Source organism: Hyla sarda, chromosome 10 (genome assembly GCF_029499605.1).
Source record: "Hyla sarda isolate aHylSar1 chromosome 10, aHylSar1.hap1, whole genome shotgun sequence".
Classification (NCBI taxonomy): Eukaryota; Metazoa; Chordata; class Amphibia; order Anura; family Hylidae; genus Hyla; species Hyla sarda.
In genome coordinates this window covers 124,555,003-124,578,950 of record NC_079198.1, presented here as the reverse complement: position 1 = coordinate 124,578,950, position 23,948 = coordinate 124,555,003, and the positions used below count along the sequence as shown (strand labels likewise).

General features: G+C 45.3%; 1 protein-coding gene across 5 annotated transcripts in view; it reads right to left on the bottom strand.

The window, feature by feature from the left end:
• Nucleotides 1-23,948, bottom strand: part of FEZ1 (fasciculation and elongation protein zeta 1) — a 129,837-nt gene that overhangs the window by 8,606 nt on the left and 97,283 nt on the right. For 4 of the 5 annotated variants that reach the window (XM_056544265.1, XM_056544267.1, XM_056544268.1 and 1 more), the window contains 4 exons: nt 10,156-10,321; nt 7,102-7,376; nt 5,290-5,370; nt 314-389 (listed from right to left, as the gene is read on the bottom strand). In XM_056544265.1, coding sequence (XP_056400240.1) covers nt 314-389; nt 5,290-5,370; nt 7,102-7,376; nt 10,156-10,321 — 598 coding nt within the window. The remainder of the gene's footprint in view (nt 1-313; nt 390-5,289; nt 5,371-7,101; nt 7,377-10,155; nt 10,322-23,948) is intronic. The other variant, XM_056544266.1, reaches the window with a different exon arrangement.

Genomic DNA, 23,948 nt, shown 5'->3' with positions numbered 1-23,948 from the left:
AATTTAAACAATACTTTAATTAAACCCATTAGAATATATTTGAATGTAGATTTAGTCTAAAAATCATATGACTAACATTAAAAATAATTCAGATTACTAAGATATGACTAAAAATAGGTAATTTTTGTCAATAAACTATGACTAAAACTAAATCAAAATTTGCTGTCAGAAATAACACTGGTGCATTACTGTCATATATCGCTCTTTATTTCATAAAAACACTACTGATGTAACTCGAGAGATCGCAGGGATGCTGCACTGCTGGAACATGAATGTGCGTTATACAGTAGTCACCCCTAGAGGGCAGACTTACTGTTAGTCAGCATCTGCAGGTCCTCAACAGTTGGGGGTGTTGGTTTCTTCTCATATGGGATGACTGTATTCAGATACTAAAAAGAAGACAATGAGATGTCAGACGGTCACACAGATCAATATGTGGTGGCCCAGTACGGGAGGTGTTACCCTGTACCCTTGCTGTCCTGTCAGGCAGCCCCCCTTCAGTGTCCCCTGGGCCCCCTTGTATTTGTTTCCTCCCTGTACATATGTTCTGCAGTGTAATGTATTACAAAATGTAATGTTGCTTTAAGAGTTATACCATGTGACTTGTCATGTGATTGTTACCCAGGAGGTACCAGTGACCAGGTGATCCCAAGAGTGACCTATGGCCTCCCTGCTAGTCTCCCCATATAACCCCTGGGTGGAGCTTCTCTCTCTTCTGCTGAGGTCCAGTGCAGTCTTGTCTAGTGTGTGTGTCCAGAGTGTTGGAGACCTCAAAGTCCAGTCCTGCAGCCACCATCAAGTCAAGTAAGATAAAGTCACAGCTTTATGAGTCAAGTCAGTCCCTGTCATCTGTCAAGTCAGCGTGGTCTGCATTCAATTGTCCAGTCCACTACAAGTCCCAGCAAGCCCTTATGGTCTCTGAGTCACTGGTCACCTCCTTGGGCCCTGGCTGAACTGTATAGACTTTACCATCTGTCTACCCTCAGTAAAGCTAACGTTGTCCGTAACTTGGCGTCGGAGGCTTTATTGCCCCAGTGCCTAGCCCAGGATCCAGCGGTATACCTTCGGGGGGTTTAAGGCTAAACCACGCCCTGGCATCACGAATACAAGGGGTTAATGCCATCTGCCCCAAGGGTAACAACATCTGCCCTCATCACACACCCCGTTACCACAAGTACATAAATAATGTACACAATAAACATTACACATTATGCTGAGTAATTTGAGCTCTGTATGTGAGCTCCTGCATAAAATGGAGTTTACTTTTTATAAGTTGCTGCTTTAGCTTCAACAAATTGGAACTTAACCTCTTCCCAATCCCCACCTTCTAAAAGAAAAAACATTTTTTTTGTTTTAATGTCAATTAGGGATCGACCGATTATCGGATTGGCCAATATTATCAGCCAATATTCACGATTTTGAAAGTTATCGGTATCGGCATCTAACCTGCCGATAATGCGTCCAGCGCTGCTCCGCGCGGCAAAACAAGGCGTGTGCACTAAGCGCACGAATCACGGGACTTCGGGGGGGGGGGGGGGGGGGGCAACGGGGCAATTGCCCCCCTCGAGATTGTTGCCCCTCCCTGACAGCATGGTGGAGCGGAGCTGTCAGCTGTCCTGCTCCACCACTACCTCACCTTTCTCACACGCTCCTCCATTCTTGCAGTGGAAGTGAGAGCCGCGGGGACGCCATCCACGGCAGGCCGGCGCAATGACATCATATCATCTCACCGGCGCCCGGAGATCACGTCCCCGCGGCTCTCACTCCCACTGCAAGAACGGAGCAGCGTGTGAGAAAGGTGACAGCTGCTATGGTACAGGGGAATTATGCAGAACTTGCACAGAAAAGGGCAAATTATAAGTGAGGGGCACATGTTAGGGGGGCATTATATGTGAGGAACACAGGACATGGGGCATTATATGTGAGAAACACCGGACATGGGGCATTATATGTGAGGAACACAGGACATGGGGCATATGTGAGGAACACAGGACATGGGGCATTATATGTGAGGAACACAGGACATGGGGCATTATATGTGAGGAACACAGGACATGGGGCATTATATGTGAGAAACACAGGACATGGGGCATTATATGTGAGGAACATGGGGCATTATATGTGAGAAACACAGGACATGGGGCATTATATGTGAGGAACACAGGACATGGGGCATTATATGTGAGGAACACAGGACATGGGGCATTATATGTGAGAAACACAGGACATGGGGCATTATATGTGAGGAACACAGGACATGGGGCATTATATGTGAGAAACACCGGACATGGGGCATTATATGTGAGGAACACAGGACAGGGGGCATTATATGTGAGGAACACAGGACATGGGGCATTATATGTGAGGAACACAGGACAGGGGGCATTATATGTGAGGAACACAGGACATGGGGCATTATATGTGAGAAACACCGGACATGGGGCATTATATGTGAGGAACACAGGACATGGGGCATTATATGTGAGGAACACAGGACATGGGGCATTATATGTGAGGAACACAGGACATGGGGCATTATATGTGAGAAACACAGGACATGGGGCATTATATGTGAGGAACACAGGACATGGGGCATTATATGTGAGAAACACAGGACATGGGGCATTATATGTGAGGAACACAGGACATGGGGCATTATATGTGAGAAACACCGGACATGGGGCATTATATGTGAGGAACACAGGACATGGGGCATTATATGTGAGGAACACATGACAGGGGGCATTATATGTGGGGGCACATGACAGGGGGCATTATATGTGGGGGCACATGACAGGGGGCATTATATGTGGGGGCACATGACAGCCCCCCCCCCACCCTGTCATGTGCCCCAATAATGCACGGAATATCGGTATAAGTTATCGGTCTGAAAGTTCACAGGTTATCGGTATCGGCTCTAAAAAACCAATATCGGTCAATCCCCAATGTCAATACGGTGATACCAAACTTATATAGTTTATGCGATTTGTTACTAAAATGAAAAAGAAAATATTTGCTTAGCATTGCCATATTCTGGGACCCATTTATTTTTTTGTTTATTTTGCTATTTGAGGGCCTGTTTTTTTATTTTATTTTATTTTTTTGTTATTTTTTTGCTGTTCTTTGCAGGCAACGATATAGTTTTTTTACTGGTACCATTTTGTGGTACCTTAAACTTTTAATATTTTTTCATTCTGTATATTTTGAGAGGCGAGGTGACCTCAACAAAACAATTCTAGCCTTTTTTTTCCCTTTTGTTCAACCTGTGGAACAAACGTTGCAAGGTGATGTTTTCATAGACTGGACTTTAGCAGGTGCGGCGATACCAATTATGCTATGCTAATATTATTAGTGTGAGTGAACAAACGGCCAACGAGGGATCACTTAGGCTGGGTTCACATTTCTGGCCTCCGGCATAGGTGAACTCAGCCTAAACTCTATGTAACCGATGCCAACGTACATCAGTTGTGTAGTACTGTTTCTGGACACCGGACATGTCCAGTGCCACCCGTCATGTCCAACCATCTGGTGTCAAAATTAAGATGGTGGATGATTGTGGACTGTTCCATTCAAATAAAAAAGGACCAGTTCTAGCATCAGTTTCCCTTCAGTGCACACCGGAGGGAAACTATGACAGACACTGGACATATGTTAACCCAACCTTAATAAAAATACATCCAGATATGTTGCCCAGAAGATCCTCTGCTAAATTCAGTGAATTGCACTCTAGAGGCGGAGCCTTGCCAGTTCGAATTACATATTCATGGTCTGTGACTTCTTGTCCTAGTGATGTGGAGTCACTGGTCATGTGACCAGCAAATCCATGTCACTAGGAAATAGATTCACAGACCATGAATATGTAAATTAAGCCAGCATGGCCCCGCCTCTAGAGCGCAATTCACTGAATTTATCAGAGGATCTTTTGGGCAACATATCTCAGGACCTACCGGACGTATTTTAGTAAGTGACCCCTCGTTGGACTCCTGTTAACCAAGAGCATAGGGTTTAGTGTGGGTGAACAGGCTGACTGTTTTCCTTTAGAGATTTACTCCGCTGCTCAACGTTTGGAACAAACTCTCCCGGGCACCGGGAGCTCGTGACGTCATAGCTCCGCCCCCTCGTTACATCCCACCCCCTCAATGCAAGTCTATGGGAGGGGGCGTGATGGCTGTCACGCCCCCTCCCATAGACTTGCATTGAGGGGGCGTGATGTAACGAGGGGGCGGAGCTATGACGTCACAAGCTCTTGGCACCTGCTCCAGCGTTCAGAACAGTTTGTTCCAAACGCTGAGCAGAGGAGTACCCCTTTAATGTTTTTGCATAATAAATAGGAATATTTGCGTTTATCATATTCTTAATATTTTTACGAACTTTATTTCACTTGTTTTTTTTTTTTTTTTTAGTCCCCCTATGGCACTTGAACATGCGATCCCTTGAACTGTACACAATAATACTAATGTTTTGCAGTGTATTGTGCGTTTTCCCGCACTTCTCTTACACACTGCTAAGGCTGCGCCAATTGAGGCGACAGAGAAGCTTAGATGCTGCAGATGCTACTGGCTCTGGTATCTAAGCAGCTAAGTGGCCATGATCAGTGTTATCTCTTATCCTGGCCAATGCTTTCATCCACTGGTCCTGATTTAATAGTGTTGTTTTCAAACTTGCCCAATTTCACTCTATTGACTGTGGGGACGTAAAGGGCGGGAATAAAAGAGAAAGTTCTGACCATTTTTTTCTTGATGAGAATTTCCAGCCGTATAATCACATCATTTTGGGTGAATTTATTAGTAAATAGGTTGGGGTTGGTTTGAAGCCATAATGAAGCCATGCCCCATTTTTTGGTTTTATTTTTCATTTATTTTAATTTTTTTGGAGCATATTACAGTACCAGCGATATGAATAAGATTTAAAGAAATCCACAAGGTGCAGAAAAAAATCTGCGCGGACATTGACCTGTGGTGCGAATTTTAAATTAGCAGTGTGTCAATTGGCGTCACAGATACACTGCGGATTTTCTTCATTGACTTAATAAGGAAGATAAAATCTACAAGATTATCCACAGTTAAATGATGTCTCTTTATTGAAATGAAAAGTAACTGCAAATATTTAACACATTATTTAGCTTTTCTTTTTTTTTTTAGCTTAGTGTAAGGAAAAATCTCTGCAGCAAACCTCAAAAGCTTGTGTTCCTGGCTTTGTATTTAACAATTGCAATTAAAAACGTAAAAATATGAACACAGCCTCAGAATGTGTCCCTGCTATTGAGCATTTACCTCGCCGTGCACTCACCTGCTTCTCATTCCCTGAATTACCAAATGTTTGTCTGATTCCTGTCTGTAGAATATTGGAGATTCCTTCCATGCTGAAGCGCTGTAGAGAAAAAAACGGAGTTTTAGGGTTCGTTCAGATGAACGGATTTTCTGCGCGTATTTAGCTGCGCCGCTACGAGCAGACACACTGGGATGTGCGAGTCGCCGCACGCATGCGCAGTATACTTGCACATAGCGGCAGCTCTCGGCCTAGCTCATAGAGCAGGGGGAGCGGCCGCGATGTGTGCGAGTACACCGCGCATGTGTAGCGACTCGCACATCGCTTCAGTGTGTCTGCACGTAGGGGCGTATTACCACTCCGAGCAGGCACATGTAAAGGCAGCATACAGAGGTCCTTCAGCGGCGGATCCGCAGCGTAAAATACGCTGTAAATCTGCTCGTATGAACGTACCCTTAGACTTCTATAAGTTGGGAAAAAGGCTGTTCCGAACAGGCACATGTAAAGGCACCATACAGAGGTCCTTCAGCAGCGAATCTGCAGCGTAAAATACGCTGCAAATCCGCTTGTCTGAACGTACCCTTAGACTTCTATAGGTGGGGAAAAAGGCCAGAAAAAAAAGCCATGGGGGGTATTTACGAATAATGGCTGTGGTATGTGTTTTTTTTACTTGTTTTTTTCATGGGTGCAAATAATTTACAAAAAGTTGGGCTATAAATTTGGTGCAATTTCAGAAAATGTGTGAATTTACCCACCTTTCAGGTGATAGTTCAAGGAAGCTCTTTCGGAGGTGGTTCCTTGTGTGTTACTGCAGGGCAGTTTAGTAGCTTTATTGTGATTGATTGTCCTTTATTTTACATTACAAATATCCAGACTTTTAAACATGTCCATCCTAACCATATAGAAATTTTTTTTCAAATAAAAAAAAAAATTATTTACAAAGTTTTCCTTTTTTAGTTATATTTTTAATTGGAAAAAAAAAAAATATATATATATACATATATATTTCAAATAACAAGGTGATCTGCTTATATTAATGAGTAATTTCAACTAATTTTTGTAATGTGTGTTTTCCACGCCACTTTTTTTAGGAGGTGATTTGTGCCTTTTTAAAGGGTTTGCGCCAAATTTAGTGCCTTTTTAACAAGTCGCATTTTCATAAATTCCTGACCACTGCAAAAACCCGACAGAAAACACACATACAACAGCCAACCAAAGGAATGTGCGTAAACAAAAAGGTGCAAAAACTCACTGCGCCAACATTTTGCACCAAATTTAGACAGGAAAAAAAAAGGATAAAAGGCTTCATAAATATCCCCCCCCCCCCTCCCCCCCCGACACCCCCATGTGTGTATACATATTGCGGTTCTTGGCTCAATGATGAAAGAATCACATAACTTGTAAATGTGAAAAAAAGCAGGGGATAAAATGCCATTGGGGGGATGGGGGGAAGCATCTTGAAAGGGAAAAATAAAGGGGCACTTTATTATGTTTTTGTTTTATGGCCACAAAATGCCAAACAAAAGTTGTGTGTGTCCATGCCCCCTCCATTCATGTCTATGGGAGGGGGCGTGACGCCCCCTCCCATAGACATGAATGGAGGGGGCATGGCGTCACGTCACGTCCCCAGTCCCGGAAACCCGGAGGTTTCCGAAACAGAAGATTCAGCCCCCGCATAGAATGCGGGTGCTGCAGGGAGATCACGGGGGGTCCCAGCGGCGGCCCCCCGCGATCAGACATCTTATCCTCTATCCTTTGGATAGGGGATAAAATGTTTTTGCCCAGAATACCCCTTTAAGATGCTACATGACCCTGTACAGCTTTCTCTAGTACCTTCATGGGCATCTGGCTGTTTCTCTCGGAGCGGTTGCTCTGCAGACTGAGACCCTTCTCTTTCCTCCTCTTCTTCACAAGCTCTCTGTGTTCCTTCTGCTTGTTCTGAACCTCCAACAAAGCTGTGATGAAGGAATTCTTCACCTCCTTCTCAAACTCCAGCTCATCCCGTCGGGCAAGATGCTGCACCAGCTCTTCAGAATAGTCGCAGATTGCCTGCTCCACTCGCACCAGTAATTGCGTCAGCTCCTCACTGTTCATGTGCTGCAGACCTGCTGGAGAAAGCAAAACTCAAGCATTTTCTAATGTGAACGTGTCTACTTATAGATAGCGGGTTCATAGCCAACTACCGTATATACTCGAGTATAAGCCGACCCGAATATAAGCAGAGGCCCCTAATTTTACCCCCCCCCAAAAAAAAAAAAAAAAAAAAAAAAAAAATTATTGACTCGACTATAAGCCGAGGGTGGGAAATACATCATCCCCCCCATGTAATCATCCAGACCCCCGTCATCATCCAGACCCCCACGTCATCATCCCCCCCCCTTCATCATCACCGCCTGTCAATCCCTTCATCAGTGGTCTTCAACCTGCGGACCTCCAGATGTTGCAAAACTACAACTCCCAGCATGCCCGGACAGCCATCGGCTGTGCGTCGTTGTCAAGGCAACATCACTACTCCGGGGTCGGGCGCGGAGAAGAGGCCCCCCCGGTGAGAATGGACAGCCCACAACGACTAACCATCCCCACTGGATGGTCCCTGCAGCATAGATGGCCCGGACCAGCTCACCCTAACTTCCCGCCGAGGGGAGGCGAGTACATAACAAAAAGGGGGGGGCTGGTTGATGACTAAGGCCGCAGTGGTCTTCAACCCGCAGACCTCCAGAGATTTTCAAAACTACAACACCCAGCATGCCCGGACAGCCGTTGGCTGTCCGGGCTTGCTGGGAGTTGTAGTTTTGCAACATCTGGAGGTCCGCAGGTTGAAGACAGCTGATGAAGGGATTGACAGGCGGAGAGTTCACTCGAGTATAAACCGAGGGGGGGGCGTTTTAAGCACGAAAAATCGTGCTGAAAAACTCGGCTTATACGGTATATGTCGTAATTCTAATCATCTAGGTCCAATAGAATCCTGACTGATTGATAACATTTACCATCCTATATGAAAATTCTTGTCACAATCTAGTTTCACTTTGGCTTCAAGTGGATCCGACAACCAAATACTATAAAAACAGAACTTGTTCCATAAATATAGCCAAGAAGCCAAAGGCCAGGCTTCCCATACACATAACTGTACAAGAGAAAACCGCAACATTACTGCACTGCAAAATGGAAAAATATTTACACTAACCAATATTTGTACGTTTATTCCCCAAATGATAAGAAATCTGAAAATAATGAGGATGCCTCATCTTAGTACAGTAATCTTTTAGTTTTGTGTTCCTTTTTGCCCTTTTTTTTATTTTTTTGCAGCTTTTTGTTTTTACACTTTGTTTGAATAATGGTAGCATGTTTCACAGATTGGCCATCAGGGGGCACTGTGACTGTGCATTGCAGCCCTACAAACACACACCACATCTGAGAACAATAGGGTTTGCTTAAAGGGGAACACCGGTGGAAAGCAAAGTATAAAACTAATTTTCGGGCACCAGTTGATTTGAAAACATTTAACAGATTTGTAAATTACTTCTATTAAAAAATCTTAATCCTTCCAGTATTTATTAGCTGCTGTATAAAACAGAGAAATTTGTGAATTTCTTTTCTGTCTGACAACAGTGCTCTCTGCTGACACCTCTGTCCATGTCAGGAACTGTCCAGATTAGAATCATATCCCCATAGCAAACCTCTCCTGCTCTGGACAGTTCCTGACATGGACAGGGGTGTCAGCAGAGAGCAATGTGGTCAGACAGAAAGGAAATTCACAAATTTCTCTGTTTTATACAGCAGCTAATAAATACTGGAAGGGTTAAGATTTTTAAATAGAAGTGATTTACAAATCAGTTTAACTTTCTTGCACCAGTTGATTTGAATTTTTTTTTTCCCACCGGAGTACCCCTTTAAAGCAGTGTTCCCCAAGACATGGCTCCCTAGCTGTTTCAAAGCAGTTTTGCAACAGCTGGAAAGCAACAGCTGGAAAGCCTGGGGGAGGGGCAAACCGGGCTCACCCTTACACTACGGCACCCGTAGTGTAAAATCGAGATGTGAATGCAGCCTTAAAGGAGTACTTCGGTGAAAAACTATTTTTTTCAAATTAACTGGTGCCAGAAAGTTAAACAGATTTGTAAAATTACTTCTATTAAAAATCTTAATCCTTCCAGTACTTATCAGCTGCTGATGTTGAGTTGTTCTTTTCAGTCTGACCACAGAGCTCTCTGCTGCCATCTCTGTCCGTGTAAGGAACTGTCCAGAGTAGGAGCAAATCTCCACAGCAAACCTCTAATGCTCCGGACAGTTCCTGACATAGACAGCGGTGTCAGCAGAAAGCACTGTGGTCAGACTGGAAAAGAACAACTCAACTTCCTGTGGAGCATACAGCAGCTGATAAATACCGGAAGGATTAAGATTTGTTTAACTTTATGGCACCATTTGATTTGAAAAAAAATTGATTTTAACCGGAGTATATCTTTAAGAGTCCTCTCATGTGGTTGCACCGATCCCATATGCTTGATCCCAGACATGTACAAAAATTCCAGGACAGCCGTAACACGGACGAGTTTCTGGCACCTAGACACCCTTAGTCATGGCTGCCATCATAAAGGGTGCCTAGGCACCAGAAATGCGTTGGTATTACGGCTGTGCTGCAATTTTTGTACGTTTGAACAACTTAAATAAAGAAGACAAGATTTTACTTGCAATTGCTGGATTCCAGTTGCATTTTTTCAAGTTGTGCTCAGGCTACATACAGCACACACATAGCAAATAGACATAATACATCTGATGGAGGATTATGCATTTTTTTCATTAAAGTCCCCTAGAAATTCATAGAATCCATCATGATAACAACAATGGCGTAAAAACAAAAGCCACATGCAGTGCGACATTTTAGATCCTTACCCTCCGTGGTCCAGTTATTGTTAAAGTTCTGACTCAGGGCCTGCATTTCCTGAAGGAGAACCGTGTCCGAGCGAGATGAAACCTCTTCCAAGTCATTCTCTTCTTCTTCGAGTTCTTCTTCAGGGTCTGGGGAGTTCTGCATCATCTCCTCAATCTCTTCAATCACCTGCAGAGAAGAAACTTACATTGTATATTGGGCTGCACACTATGACATCTCACATCAAACTATCTGCAAAAAAAAAACCTTTATATGTATAAAATGTTCAATAAATGCACAATAATAATACATAGTTACATAGTTCATAAGGTTGAAAAAAGACCAGAGTCCATCAAGTTTAACCTATATCCCTAATGATTCCCTACAGAGGAAGGCAAAAAATCCTCATACTAGAGGTAAAAATTCCTTCCCGACTTCAAATATGGCATCAAAATAAATCCCTGGATCAACGTTCTGTCCCTATAAATCTAGTATAAATAAACAGCGATGTTATTACTCTCCAAAAATGCTTCCAGACCCCTTTTGAACTATTTTACAAAGTTCCCCATGACCACCTCCTAAGGCAGAGAATTCCACAGTCTCACTGCTCTTACAGTAAAGAACCCCCGTCTGTGCTGGTGTAGAAACCTTCTTTCCTCTAGATGTAGAGGATGCCCCCTTGTTATAGATACAGTCCTGGGTATAAATAGATCATGGAGAGATCTCTGTACTGCCCCCTGATATATTTATACATAGTTATTAGGTCTCCCCTAAGCCTTCTTTTTTCTAAACTAAATAACCCTAATTCTGATAATCTTTCTGGGTACTGTAGTCCTCCCATTCCCCGTATTACCCTGGTTGCCCGTCTTTGAACCCTCTCCAGCTCCACTATATCTTTCTTGTACACTGGTGCCCAGTACTGTACACAGTATTCTATGTGTGGTCTGACCAGTACTGTACACAGTATTCTATGTGTGGTCTGACTAGTACTGTACACAGTATTCCATGTGTGGTCTGACTAGTACTGTACACAGTATTCTATGTGCGGTCTGACCAGTACTGTACACAGTATTCCATGTGTGGTCTGACCAGTACTGTACACAGTATTCTATGTGTGGTCTGACCAGTACTGTACACAGTATTCTATGTGCGGTCTGACCAGTACTGTACACAGTATTCTATGTGTGGTCTGACCAGTACTGTACACAGTATTCTATGTGTGGTCTGACCAGTACTGTACACAGTATTCTATGTGTGGTCTGACCAGTACTGTACACAGTATTCCATGTGTGGTCTGACCAGTACTGTACACAGTATTCTATGTGTGGTCTGACCAGTACTGTACACAGTATTCTATGTGTGGTCTGACTAGTGATTTGTACAGCGGTAGAATTATTTCCTTGTCGTGGGCATCTATGCCCCCCATGATTTTATTTGCCTTGGCAGCAGCTGCCCGACACTGGTCACTACAGCTAATTTTACTGTTAACTAAGACTCCTAAGTCCTTTTCCATGTCAGTCATCCCATGTGTTCTCCCATTTAATACATAATCCCAGCCCGGATTTTTCTTCCCCATGTGCATTACCTTACATTTATCAGTGTTGAACCTCATCTGCCAATTCTCAGCCCAAACCTCTATCCAGATCCATTTGTAAAAGTGCACTGTCCTCTATTGTGTTATCTACTATACACAGTGCACTGTCCTCTATTGTGTTAACCGCTTTACAGAGTTTAGTATCATCTGCAAAGATTGTTACTTTACTATTCAAACCCTCTACAAGGTCATTAATGAATATATTAAATAGGACAGGACCCAAGACTGACCCCTGTGGTCCCCACTAGTAACAGTCACCCAATCAGAATAAGTACCATTAATAACCACCCTCTGTTTCCTATCACTGAGCCAGTTACTTATCCACTTACACACATTCTCCCCCAGCCCAATCCTTCTCTTTTTATGCGCCAATCCTTTATGTCGCACCGTTTCAAATGCTTTGGAAAAATCCAGCTATACGACTTCCAGCGATTCCCCCTTGGTCCAGTCTGGAGCTCACCTCCTCATAAAAGCTGATCAGGTTAGTTTGACAGGACCGATCCCTCATAAAGCCATGCTGTTATGGAGTCATACATTTATTTTCTATCAAGATGCTCCAAAATAGCATCTCTTAGAAAACCCTCAAACAATTTACATACAATGGAGGTTAAACTAACAGACCTATAATTCCCGGGGTCATCTTTTGACCCATTTTTCAATATTGGCACCACATTTGCCATGTGCCAGTCCTGGGGAACAGTCCCTGTTACTATAGAGTCCCTGAATATTAAAAATAGGGGTCTGTCTATTACATTACTTAATTCCTTTATAACACGGGGGTGAATGCCATTTGGACCTGGTGATTTGTCTATTTAGTTTTTTTGTCTTCTTATTCATATACCATATCTCTGGTGCTGTTCATGTTGGTGTAATGTTCCAATGGCCTTTATAGGCAGAATATTCTACCCAGTATGAATAAAAAAAATAAAAAATTTAACCTATTATAGATCAAAATAGGATCAAAATAGTTCCTGTAAAACTGTAAGCCACAAAACTGGTGTGAACAGAGCCTCATTACAATGACCATGATATACAGCACTGTTGACTTATGCAGTAGGGCCTTAGTCACATGACCATATTGTAAGACAGACATGAATACATGACATGATATCAATAGGAATTACAATATGAGAATAAACGGCTATTGTGTTTCAGAATGCTTTTCTAGCAGTCAGTCACTCTGTCTTCAGAGCTCCACCTTTCTCTAGATCAATGTTTCTCAACCAGGGTGCCTCCAGATGTTGCAAAGCTGTAGTTTTGCAACACCTGGAGGCACCCTGGTTGGGAAACACTGCTCTAGATCATACACTTTACATACGTACAACAGAGGGTCAGACAGTGCAATCATTTGAAAAGAGGAATTCACAGACCTATTTCAGTCGTTACTTTTAAAATTTATTTTCAAGTAGGATTACAGCATATTTGGTTAATTCAGAGTACAGGACCATTGCACCCACGTCCATAGCCAAGTCAGACGCTATGTTTCGGGGAGAATCCCCTTAATCATGTGCATGCAGGATCCCCTAAATAGGCGCATGATTAAGGGGATCCTCCCCGAAACGTAGAATCAGGCTTGACTTTGGACGTGGGTGTGTGGTGTCTCGGTACCGTATTTCATACGTTACCTTTGTAGAGGTCCCCATAGTCAGAGTCCCTAGGAACGTCGGGGTCCCTCTCCTATAGTTATCCCCTTGTCACCCCTCAGTTAGTCTATGACTGTATAGAAGTTTATATAAGTATAGATATATGTATATATTTGGTTGCCTACATATTCAAGCGTAGCAGGACCTGCGGGTCACGTGATTAGGTTAGAACTCTATGGTTTTGCTACAGGACCTTTGGAGGTTCCCCTGACGTGTTCACCCACAATGCACTGTAACGGTGAGTGACAGTTGTTATAGACCAATCCAAAACGGCCAGCCCCTGCCCATATAAGGGAGACGCACCATCTTGATCGCTCTCTTGGGTTGCTGATTCTGGAAGAGGTAGGACCTCCGCAGCTTACAAGAAATTATACTAGGCCAAAGCCTTGCGGCCTCGGCCTCTAACATAGTGGATACACTAAGCAATTCCCCGCTACTCACCGCAAGATCACTGGACCTAAACACACCTTTAAATCCAGCGGATCTCTGCTATACAATCTCTAAGAAGCTACATTGAGCTTATCTGATCCCAACCAACTGTCAATCTGCATCACCTATTGCTCTTGGGAAGGGTGGCAATAGGCCTATCAAGATTACAGAATTTAACCCTCACCCTGGCGTCACGAGTGACAAGGGTTAACAGCGCCCTTTATTATCCCGAACAGCAACACCCTAACTACCCTACACCCCACAAGGCTTTCCACACAATCCCTCACCACAGATGCAATGGTCCTGTACTCTGAATAAACCAAATATGCTGTAATGTTACTTGAAAATAAATGAAACAGGTCTGTGGTATGTTCTCCTAAATTATACATAAAAATCAGGACAATTTACATGGATGTAAAAACGGATGGGCACAATGACCAACACCATCTCTGTATTATGGGCACAATGACCAACACCATCTCTGTATTATGGGCACAATGACCAACACCATCTCTGTATTATGGGCACAATGACCAACACCATCTCTGTATTATGGGCATAATGATGGACACCAGTTCTGTATTATGGGCACAATGACCAACACCATCTCTGTATTATGGGCATAATGATGGACACCAGTTCTGTATTATGGGCACAATGGCCAACACCATCTCTGTATTATGGGCATAATGACCGACACCATCTCTGTATTATGGGCACAATGACCGACACCATCTCTGTATTATGGGCACAATGACCAACACCATCTCTGTATTATGGGCACAATGACCAACACCATCTCTGTATTATGGGCATAATGACCGACACCATCTCTGTATTATGGGCACAATAACCAACACCATCTCTGTATTATGAGCACAATGACCGACACCATCTCTGTATTATGGGCACAATGACAGACACCAGCTCTGTATTATGGGCACAATGACCGACACCATCTCTGTATTATGGGCATAATGACCGACACCATCTCTGTATTATGGGCACAATGACAGACACCAGCTCTGTATTATGGGCACAATGACCGACACCATCTCTGTATTATGGGCACAATGACCGACACCATCTCTGTATTATGGGCACAATGACCGACACCATCTCTGTATTATGGGCACAATGACCGACACCATCTCGGTATTATGGGCACAATGACCAACACCATCTCGGTATTATGGGCACAATGACCGACACCATCTCTGTATTATGGGCACAATGACCGACACCATCTCTGTATTATGGGCACAATGACCGACACCATCTCTGTATTATGGGCACAATGACCGACACCATCTCTGTATTATGGGCACAATGACCAACACCATCTCGGTATTATGGGCACAATGACCGACACCAGCTCCGTATTATGGTCACAATGACCGACACCATCTCTGTATTATGGGCACAATGACCGACACCATCTCTGTATTATGGGCATAATGACCGACACCATCTCTGTATTATGGTCACAATGAACGACGACACATCTCTGTATTATGGTCAAAATGACAGACACCAGCTCTGTTTTATGGGCACAATAAACGACACAGCTCTGTATCATGGGCACGATGACCGACACCAGCTCTGTATTATGGGCACAATGACCGACACCATCTCGGTATTATGGGCACAATGACCGACACCATCTCGGTATTATGGGCACAATGACGACACATCTCTGTATTATGGGCACAATGACGACACATCTCTGTATTATGGGCACAATGACCGACACCATCTCGGTATTATGGGCACAATGACCGACACCATCTCTGTATTATGGGCACAATGACGACACATCTCTGTATTATGGGCACAATGACGACACATCTCTGTATTATGGGCACAATGACCGACACAATCTCTGTATTATGGGCACAATGACCGACACCAACTCCGTATTATGGGCACAATGACCGACACAATCTCTGTATTATGGGCACAATGACCGACACCAACTCCGTATTATGGACAAAATGATCGACTCGGCGTAGAAAACATTAAAATAACAAAAAAATAGTTGATAATTCAGTCACAAAGTAAGAACGTAATATTTGCTCATTGTCTGTAGTCTATAATAGTGCGGTAATAAGATGCTCAGTTGCTGCTGGTAACACTTGGACTCTCACAGAAACCTTCATTCAATATTAGACCGTATTGAAGATATTGTTTATTGTCATCCCTATGCAGATGAACAGCCCATCTCCATATCCGGTGGGTAAATACAGTAATGTGAAGTGTCTGACTGATCAGTTTCCATAGCAGCAATCTCCGTCCTGCACCTTCTTGGGGATAATCAGACAGAAGGAAAAAAAAATCCCCGCTGAGCATTGACGTCTGCCATCACCTGACTACATGGCCGGCCTCGCTCTTAATGTCCTTGTGTTGATCATCATGCCGGGCACACGTACAACTTCACAGACGGGAAACTGCAGTGCTCAAACCTGACTGACCACCCAAACTAATAATATCTGCAAGATGGAGTCAGTCTTACCCCCTACACTGTTTGGTTACATCTTTTTCCCATGTATCTGCCGGTTTTCCTTCTCTTGTTTTCTGGGAAAGCACGGTAAGGGTATGTTCACACGTAGGAATGTCCGTGCGGAATTCCGGCAGAATATTCCAAATGGACATTCCGCTGCAGCAGAGTTCCATTGATTTCAATGGGATTTTGGTCCACTGTTCAAACGGTGGAATTTCCACAGCAGATGTTTCTGCCGCTGAAATCCAAATTCCGGCATCCGCAAAAAGAATAGTCTTGTCTTCTTTTTTAAGAGTTTTCTCAGAAATTCATTGGTGTCTATGAGACGGTGCATTTCAAAGTGGTCCTAGCGCCCCACAGGTCGAGCAAATGTGCGGAATGTCTGCAGGTGGTCAATGCCAAACACATACTGTACGTCAATGGTCTCCAAACTGTGGACCTCGAGCTGTAGCAAAACTACAATTCCGAGCACGCCCTGACAGCTGTTGGCTATGTAGGCATGCTGGGAGTTGTAGTTTTGAAAATCATACATCAATAGTTTTCAAACTGTGGACCTTCAGCTTTAGCAAAACTACAGCCCCCAGCATGCCCACACAGTTAAAGGGTAGCTCCCACCATCCTCTTTTTTTTTTTTTTCTGTCCCTGCCTATTGCCCATCTATCCCTAACCCCCTCCCTGCCTTTATTTTATTTTTTTATTATCTTAAAAATGGCATTTTGTCTGCCTGGTAGTGTGCTCACTACCAGGCAGACTTCCCCAGCAGGCACCACGTCACTGATGCCTGCTGGGGGCCGAGTTCCGCCCATAGTTCTCCTGACAGGGTGCCTCCAGCTGTTTCACCACTACAACTCCCAGCATGCCCTGACATCTATTTGCTGTCAGGGCATGCTGGGAGTTATAGTTTTGCAACACATACATCAATGGTCTCCAAAATTTGGACCTCTAGGTGTAGCAAAGCTACAACTTTCAGCTTGCCGGGAGTTGTAGTTTTGCAACAGCTGGAGGTCCACAGATTGGAGACCACTGACATACATTGCCAATGGTTTCCAGGAAATGATGGGGTGATTCTGATAAAGGGGCATGTGAGATGTCATGTGAGAAGCTTGAGCAAGGTAAAAAAGGAAAGGTAACAGGACAAGCATGGAGGGAGGCTAAGAGCAGCCGTCAGATCCAGGCTGCACTCAAAGGGTTGGTGGGCAGGAGAGACCCCTAGATTGTGAGCAGTAGACATCTATCCCGCAAACTTACCATAAGACCTTTCCTCCTGTAGAGAGAGTGGACTGGTGGGGCAAGTGAACAAATCCCTGAAATACTTTGCCTCTGCCTAAATGTCAGTGAAATTGTAGTATCTCTGTGTGTTTAGCAAAACTATACGTTTTTAAAACTAACTTACCAGACCCAAGTCCTGTGTATGTGCGCCTAATTTATCAAAAGAAGCTTGCAGTGTGATAAATTTGGCGCATGTGGACACGTGTGGGATTTTGGCCTCTGTGAAGTTGTTGTAAGTGAAAACATTGCTGGCATTGGTTTGCACCGCTCTTCCTCTACACAGGTTTTGATAAATTGTGGAGTCGGGGTGCAATGCAGGGTAGATGCAGGGGCAATGAAGACACCAATGCCAGATTAAGGATAACGGCAGCTTTACTGAGGCAAGAAAGGTGATATAGTCTTTGCAGTACAGCCAAATATCCCAGGGATATTGACTTTAGTGCAGGTCACAGTGACTATAGATGGATTTGACTTGACGGAGATGGTGACTGACAATAAGATGACATGACTTACTGATGACCGCCTTGTGGCTGCCGGACTTTAGGCTTGAGGCCTCCAATACGCTGGACACAGACACTGAGACGACTGCACTGGACCTCAGTATACAGCAGAAGAGAGAGATGGCAGCCCCTCCCCTGGTTATATAGGGGGCTGTGCAAGGAGCACATAGGTCACTTGGGGGGGGGGGTCACTAGTGCCTCCTAGGTAACAACCATGTGGTACAAACAATAAAGAAACGGTACATTAAATGAGGAAAACCTATATACATAATGGAGGTATGAGGTAAGGGAGCCCTGGGGACAGGAGGGCAGGAGGACAGTACGGGGCCACATCATCCCATACTGGAACATCACAAAATCTCTCCCAAAATCCAAGTCAACAAGATTGGCAAAATATTACTTCAGGACAAATTTGCATCTTTTTTACACATAAAAAGACTGGAGGGGCAAGCTGTGCATAACTAGCTTGCCCCCTGACTGGTGAGCAGTAAGGGGTTAAGAAATATACAGGCAATGTTTTAGCCCCCTCCCCCCACCTGTAAAACTTGCCAGTGGCTATAGTGGTATGTCCCATGGGTGGGGGGAAGGAGTGCACCAATCAGGGGTTCAATAGTTTCCCGGGCTTTCAGGGGCCCTCCCCTGGGTATTTATAGCTGTGGTGCCTCCCTTCCCCCCTCAATCTGCCCAGGACCCAGAGTTTTGTCTGCTGGTTGGTATGTTACTGCCCCTTATTTATGGCCTGGATGGAGCAGGAGGGTGAGGGCTGGCATGCTCGCTTGTGGCTGAGCTGGCCTCCCCTCCTGTTGCACCGGCTTTGGGTTCGGGAGGCTGGCGGACCTCTCCTCAGTCCCGCTCTCCTTTCCCCTGTAGTCCCTGTGCGGCCTGTCCCACCCGCTCTTTTTGCCCTCTTCCCTGTCCCGAGCCCTCTCCCCTGCCTGTACCTTCATCCCTCTCCCCAGGCATGCTCCTTATGAGCATGCTCTGGTTTCCTTCTTGTCCCCCCCCCTGTTGTCCCCTTCCCCTGTTGTCCCCTCTGTCTCTGGAGGGGGCGGCCCCTGGGTGGCTGCTGCTGGCTTAACCCCCCTTTTTTCCTGCGCAAATGGACGTTTATTAACGTCCATTTGCGCGTCCCCAGCTGTAATGCGCGCTCCTAAGGTGAGCGCGCATCATAGCCGTGAGTCCCGGTTGCTATTAGCAACCAGGACTCATGCTATGCCGGACATCGCCGATCGGGCAGATGTCCGGCATTGCATCTTTAGACGTGGCGATCAAGGTTGATCGCCACGTCTGAAAGTGACATTGCAAGCATCCCGGCTGCTCAGTCGGGCTGATCGGGACCATCGCGATAAAATCGCGATGTCCCGATCAGCTGGGACGCAGCAGGAGGGTCACTCACCTGCCTCCTGCGCGTCCGCTCGTGATTGATTGCTACAAGCCTGAAATTCAGGCTTAAGCAATCGATCGTTGTTAGCACTGATCGTTGCCATGTTAATACATGGCAAGTGATCAGTGTCAGGTTCAGTGAGTGCAGCGTTATAGCTCCCTGTGGGAGCTATGTCAGTGCAAAAAAAAAAAAAAAAAAAAAGATTTCAACAGTTAAGTTTAACCCTTTCAATAAAAGTTTGTATGTATATATGTGTATATATGTATGTATATGTGTGTATATATATATATATATGTATATGTGTGTGTGTGCACATAAATTAAGTACTGTATATTGTAACAAACACACACATATTTGGTATCGCCACGTGCGTACATGACCGAAATATAACAATATATCATCAATTGAAGCGCTCCGTCTATGGCGTATGTGCAAAAAAAAAAAAAAAAAAATTAATAAATAAATATATATAAAAAAAAATAAAAATAAAAAAAATAGATAAAATAGATAATTTAATACATAAAAAAAAATTAAATTATAATAATTAAAAAAATAATAAATTATTAAATAAATACGATACATAAATAGCTACAAATATAAATAATTGAATAAACATATTTCACAGTCCTAATTAGCGTGTTTTTGATCGCTTTTTGTACTGTAAATATGTATAAACAGTGATCTCATCATCTGATCAAAATGACGCTGGTACCACGTACGACTTCTGATCACGGCGCAAACTGTATGAGCCCTCATATCGTCCCCACTCATTTACCCAGCTCCTTACCCCCACCACACTAGCGCCCCCCCCCCCTTATCTCCCTCTGCTTTTCTAGTGCTCCCCATATCCTTGCAGCCACGGCCCCCCCCCCCCCCTGCCTCCCCATTACCTCCCCGTCCCAAGTTCCCAACCCCCCCTTCCCCCCCCCCTGCTGCCGCTGCTGTCCTTCTTCCTCCTGCCTCTCCAGTGCCCCCCGTGGAGGGGTAGGGAGTGCTCCCCTGATTTCATGTTGCTCTTCCCCCTCTGGGGCCGGATGGGAGCATAGACTTATTCGTCGCCGCTCTCGCTCTGGCCCTGGGAGGCGGCGTTTTTATTTATTTATTATTTTTTATTTATTTTTGGACCTTCTGCTCACCTGCAGGGAGTAGGTGTTTCGGTTCTTCCCGCAGTGGTTCTCCCTCATCCTCCTCTGCCTCATACAGTGCCTCGGAGTCCTCTACTGTTGGTTTCCCGGCATGGTTTCCAGCACCGTTTCGGGCGGCGGCCGAGTGCTTGCTACCCGGCGGTCTCCAGCGTGCCTTGTCCCATGCCTGCGGCAGTGGTGTAGTGGTCCCTCCAGCTGTTGTGCTTCTCCATCTTCTGGAATTGGTGAGTGTTCTGCTGTGGGGCTTGGCCCCTTCCCCGGTTTGTGTGCTTATGGCTACGTTCTGTTTAGTGTTCGTCCTTTTGTTCCCGTGTGTTTGTTGTGTTTGGGGCTCGGATATGGATGTATGTCTGTTTTGGTCTCTGGTGGTGAGTTGGGTAAGTCTCTTCTTGACGGGGTGCTTTGGTAGGGTTTCATCTTGCGCGGTGTGCACTTGGGTGAGTGGTCTTTTGGCCTTAAACTCTGGGTGGCCGGGGTTTGGCGGACTTTGCTCCCGAGGCTTGTTCCTTATCCTGGATCAATGGTTGCCACCGAGTTACGGTTTTGTTTCTTTTGGTCCCCCTTTGTTTGGTTTATCTCTCCATCTTGGTTGTAGTCTCTCTCCGCTGCGACTCCTGTATGTTGTGCTGGGTGCTTTAGCTGATGTGGCGGTGGGTAGATTTTGCTTGAGTCTTCAGTGGGTAGGTTTCGCTTGAGTAGCCGTTTGTCCACCCTTGTGAGTTCTTTTCGTGGTGGTATTCCGGAGGGTGATTCTCCAGTGCTCTACGCTTGTTGGGGTGTGGTTTATTGCTGCAAGGCTGACATGCAACTTTGTGAAGTGTTCCATATTTTGTGCTCGCTTCGGCAGCACGTATGTTATAATTGGAACGATACAGTAAAGATTAGCATGGCTTCCGCATGCCGCGTTGGTGTTGGTCTGCTGCTTTCCTGTGGTTAGGGAGTGATTGCGTTCAAAAGTTTAAAAAAATAAATAAATAAATTTAAAAAAAAATAAAATAAAAAATAAAAAAATAAATTCTGTTTTTGGTTTCCTCTGGGCTTGTAGGTGCCCTGGTTCCGGTCCTTGCTAATTTACTGAATGTTACACGGGGACTATGGTTCTGGGCGGAGTTTTTTCCTGCAGGTTGTCTCTGGCTGCCGAGGGTGTGTGGTGTCTGTGCCCCTGCATATGTGCCCCGGGTGCGCTAAGGGCTGACGTTTCGGTTGCTTGGGGTTTTTTCGTGAGTTGTGCAGTGGACAGGCCTGCTTTCAGTCCCCGGTTGCGGCTCACGGGGAGCTTGCTCTGTTCTCAGATGTGGCTGGTTTGGTTGGTTGTTGGTGTGGTGTTTGGTTTTCCCAGTGGTGCTGCGGGGTGGTTTACCCCTGGGTCTTAGTAGTCGGGGGGTTTCTGCCATGCTTGGGTTTTGTATGCGTTTTTCCCTTGGTATTGGTTGTGGGACTTTGGGTGCTTGCTTCGGCAGCTCATGTTCTAAAATTGTAACGGTACTGTGTGGGTTGGCGTGGCCTCTAAAACATGGCCGAGCGGTCTAAGGCGCCAGACTCAAGAGGACTCTTTTGCGCTTGGTTGCGCTCTAATTTGGTGATACTTTTCTTCTTTTCTAGGGTGTGATTTGAGTGATCGTGGTGTGTTGTCGGTCTGACATTCGGGGCGTTGTCTCTGCTATTATCTTTTTCGGCTTTCTTCCTGTGCTCGGTTTGTTGCACCCAGTTCTTCGCTGTTTGGGGTTACGAGTTATTTTGGGGCTATGCTCCTTGGGGTCGGTACTGGGTGTTGATGCTTTGTCCCGTTTTCTCTGGCAGTGGTTCCGGAGGTTGCTCCCTTGGGTGGAGTTGGAAGGTTTGCTTGTGTGGCTGGCCCATGTGTCATTGTGCAGAGTGGTGTATTTCTTGGTCCGCTTTGGTGGGTCCTGCGACTCACGGTAAGGCGCTTGCGAGTGGTTGGTGTTGGTGTGGGGGCCGGGATGTCTACAGCCGAGGAGGGTCCCGGAGGTTCCCAATGGTCTGTGGATAGGGGATTTGTTTTTCATACCTGGAATGCCCCTTGTGGTAACCTTACGAGGCTCTGATGTTTGATTTCCTATTTCGTTTTAATAGGTTGTGTTAACGGACGTTAACTGCTGTGTCACCTCTCTAAGGAGGTTCGAGATTTGGACGGTGTTCTCCGTGAATCCAAATAACATTCTTAGTATGTGACGCTGGGTATCTTCACCTGTTCATGTGAATCACCTGCTAATAAAAAAAAATAAAAAAAAAAAAAAAAAAAAAAAAAAATTGGGTGGCTTTCCCGCTGTGCTGCGATCCAGTGGGGTGCGGTTGCCGCATGGCACATGGCGGGGGTGTTTTCTTTTCTGTTTTGCGGTTGGTGTATACCTAGGGGCTGGGCCCGTGAGTGGGTGGCCTTGCTGTCGGCGACCGGTTTTTCCTATCAGTTTTTGGGTCGCTTGGCGGCGGCTGCGGGTCGGGTTTTTTGGTTGTCGCTTTTGCGTTGTTTTCTCTGATCCGAGGTTTTGCGTTAGCTTTTTTCGGGGCTATGTGGATGGGGCACTTCCTTTCTCCTCGTCCCCTTCCATGGGACTTGGGTGTCTGTGTTTTTGGGTGCCTATCTTGTGGTTTCACGGAAAAAGTAAAAAATAAATAAATAAATAAATTTAAAAAAAAGGCCCGTCGGTCCGAGACTGCTTAGGCGATCGGGGTCACGCAGCTTGTGCTGCATGAGGGTCCGCGGATGACTGTTTTTTCCATTGTCCTCCTATTGTTGCCTGGGCGGTGGTGGGGCCCCTCCCCCTTTTTCTTTTGCTCCCCGCCCCCGATTATTCAGTTCCAGGTTTTTTGTCTGTTTTGGGTTTTGGCTTTTCTTTGATAGGATGGGGTTTTTGTGAGTTTGGGATTTGCTCTCTTTTTGTATCGGGGCCGGCGGGGGTGGCTGGGTTTCCGGAGAGGGTAGCGCTGTGCATGGGGCGCGGGCGATCTGCATGTTGTGTTGCTATTTTTGCCCAGTTTGATTTTTCCCATATGTGTTTTTGTTTTGAGAGCGGCTTTCCACAAGGTGGTACGAGTGCTGCGGCACTCTTCGCTGTATGGGCGAGTCTGAGAGTGGAGTTCACACGAGTTATTTAATAAAAAAAAAAAAATAAATGGTCCTGGCGGCAGGTACCTCTGATTTCCTGGAGAGGAAAAGTGTTGGGCGGATTTCCTGGAGAGGAAATGTATTGAGCGGATTTCCTGGAGAGGAAATGTGTTGTGTGTGTCCGGGGGGCTGAGGTGGCCCCAGGTGTTGGCTATCCAGTATCTCTTGGGTGGGGGTCGGAGCCCAGTGTAGGGCTAACTGGGCTCCTCCGTGGCGGTAAGAAGA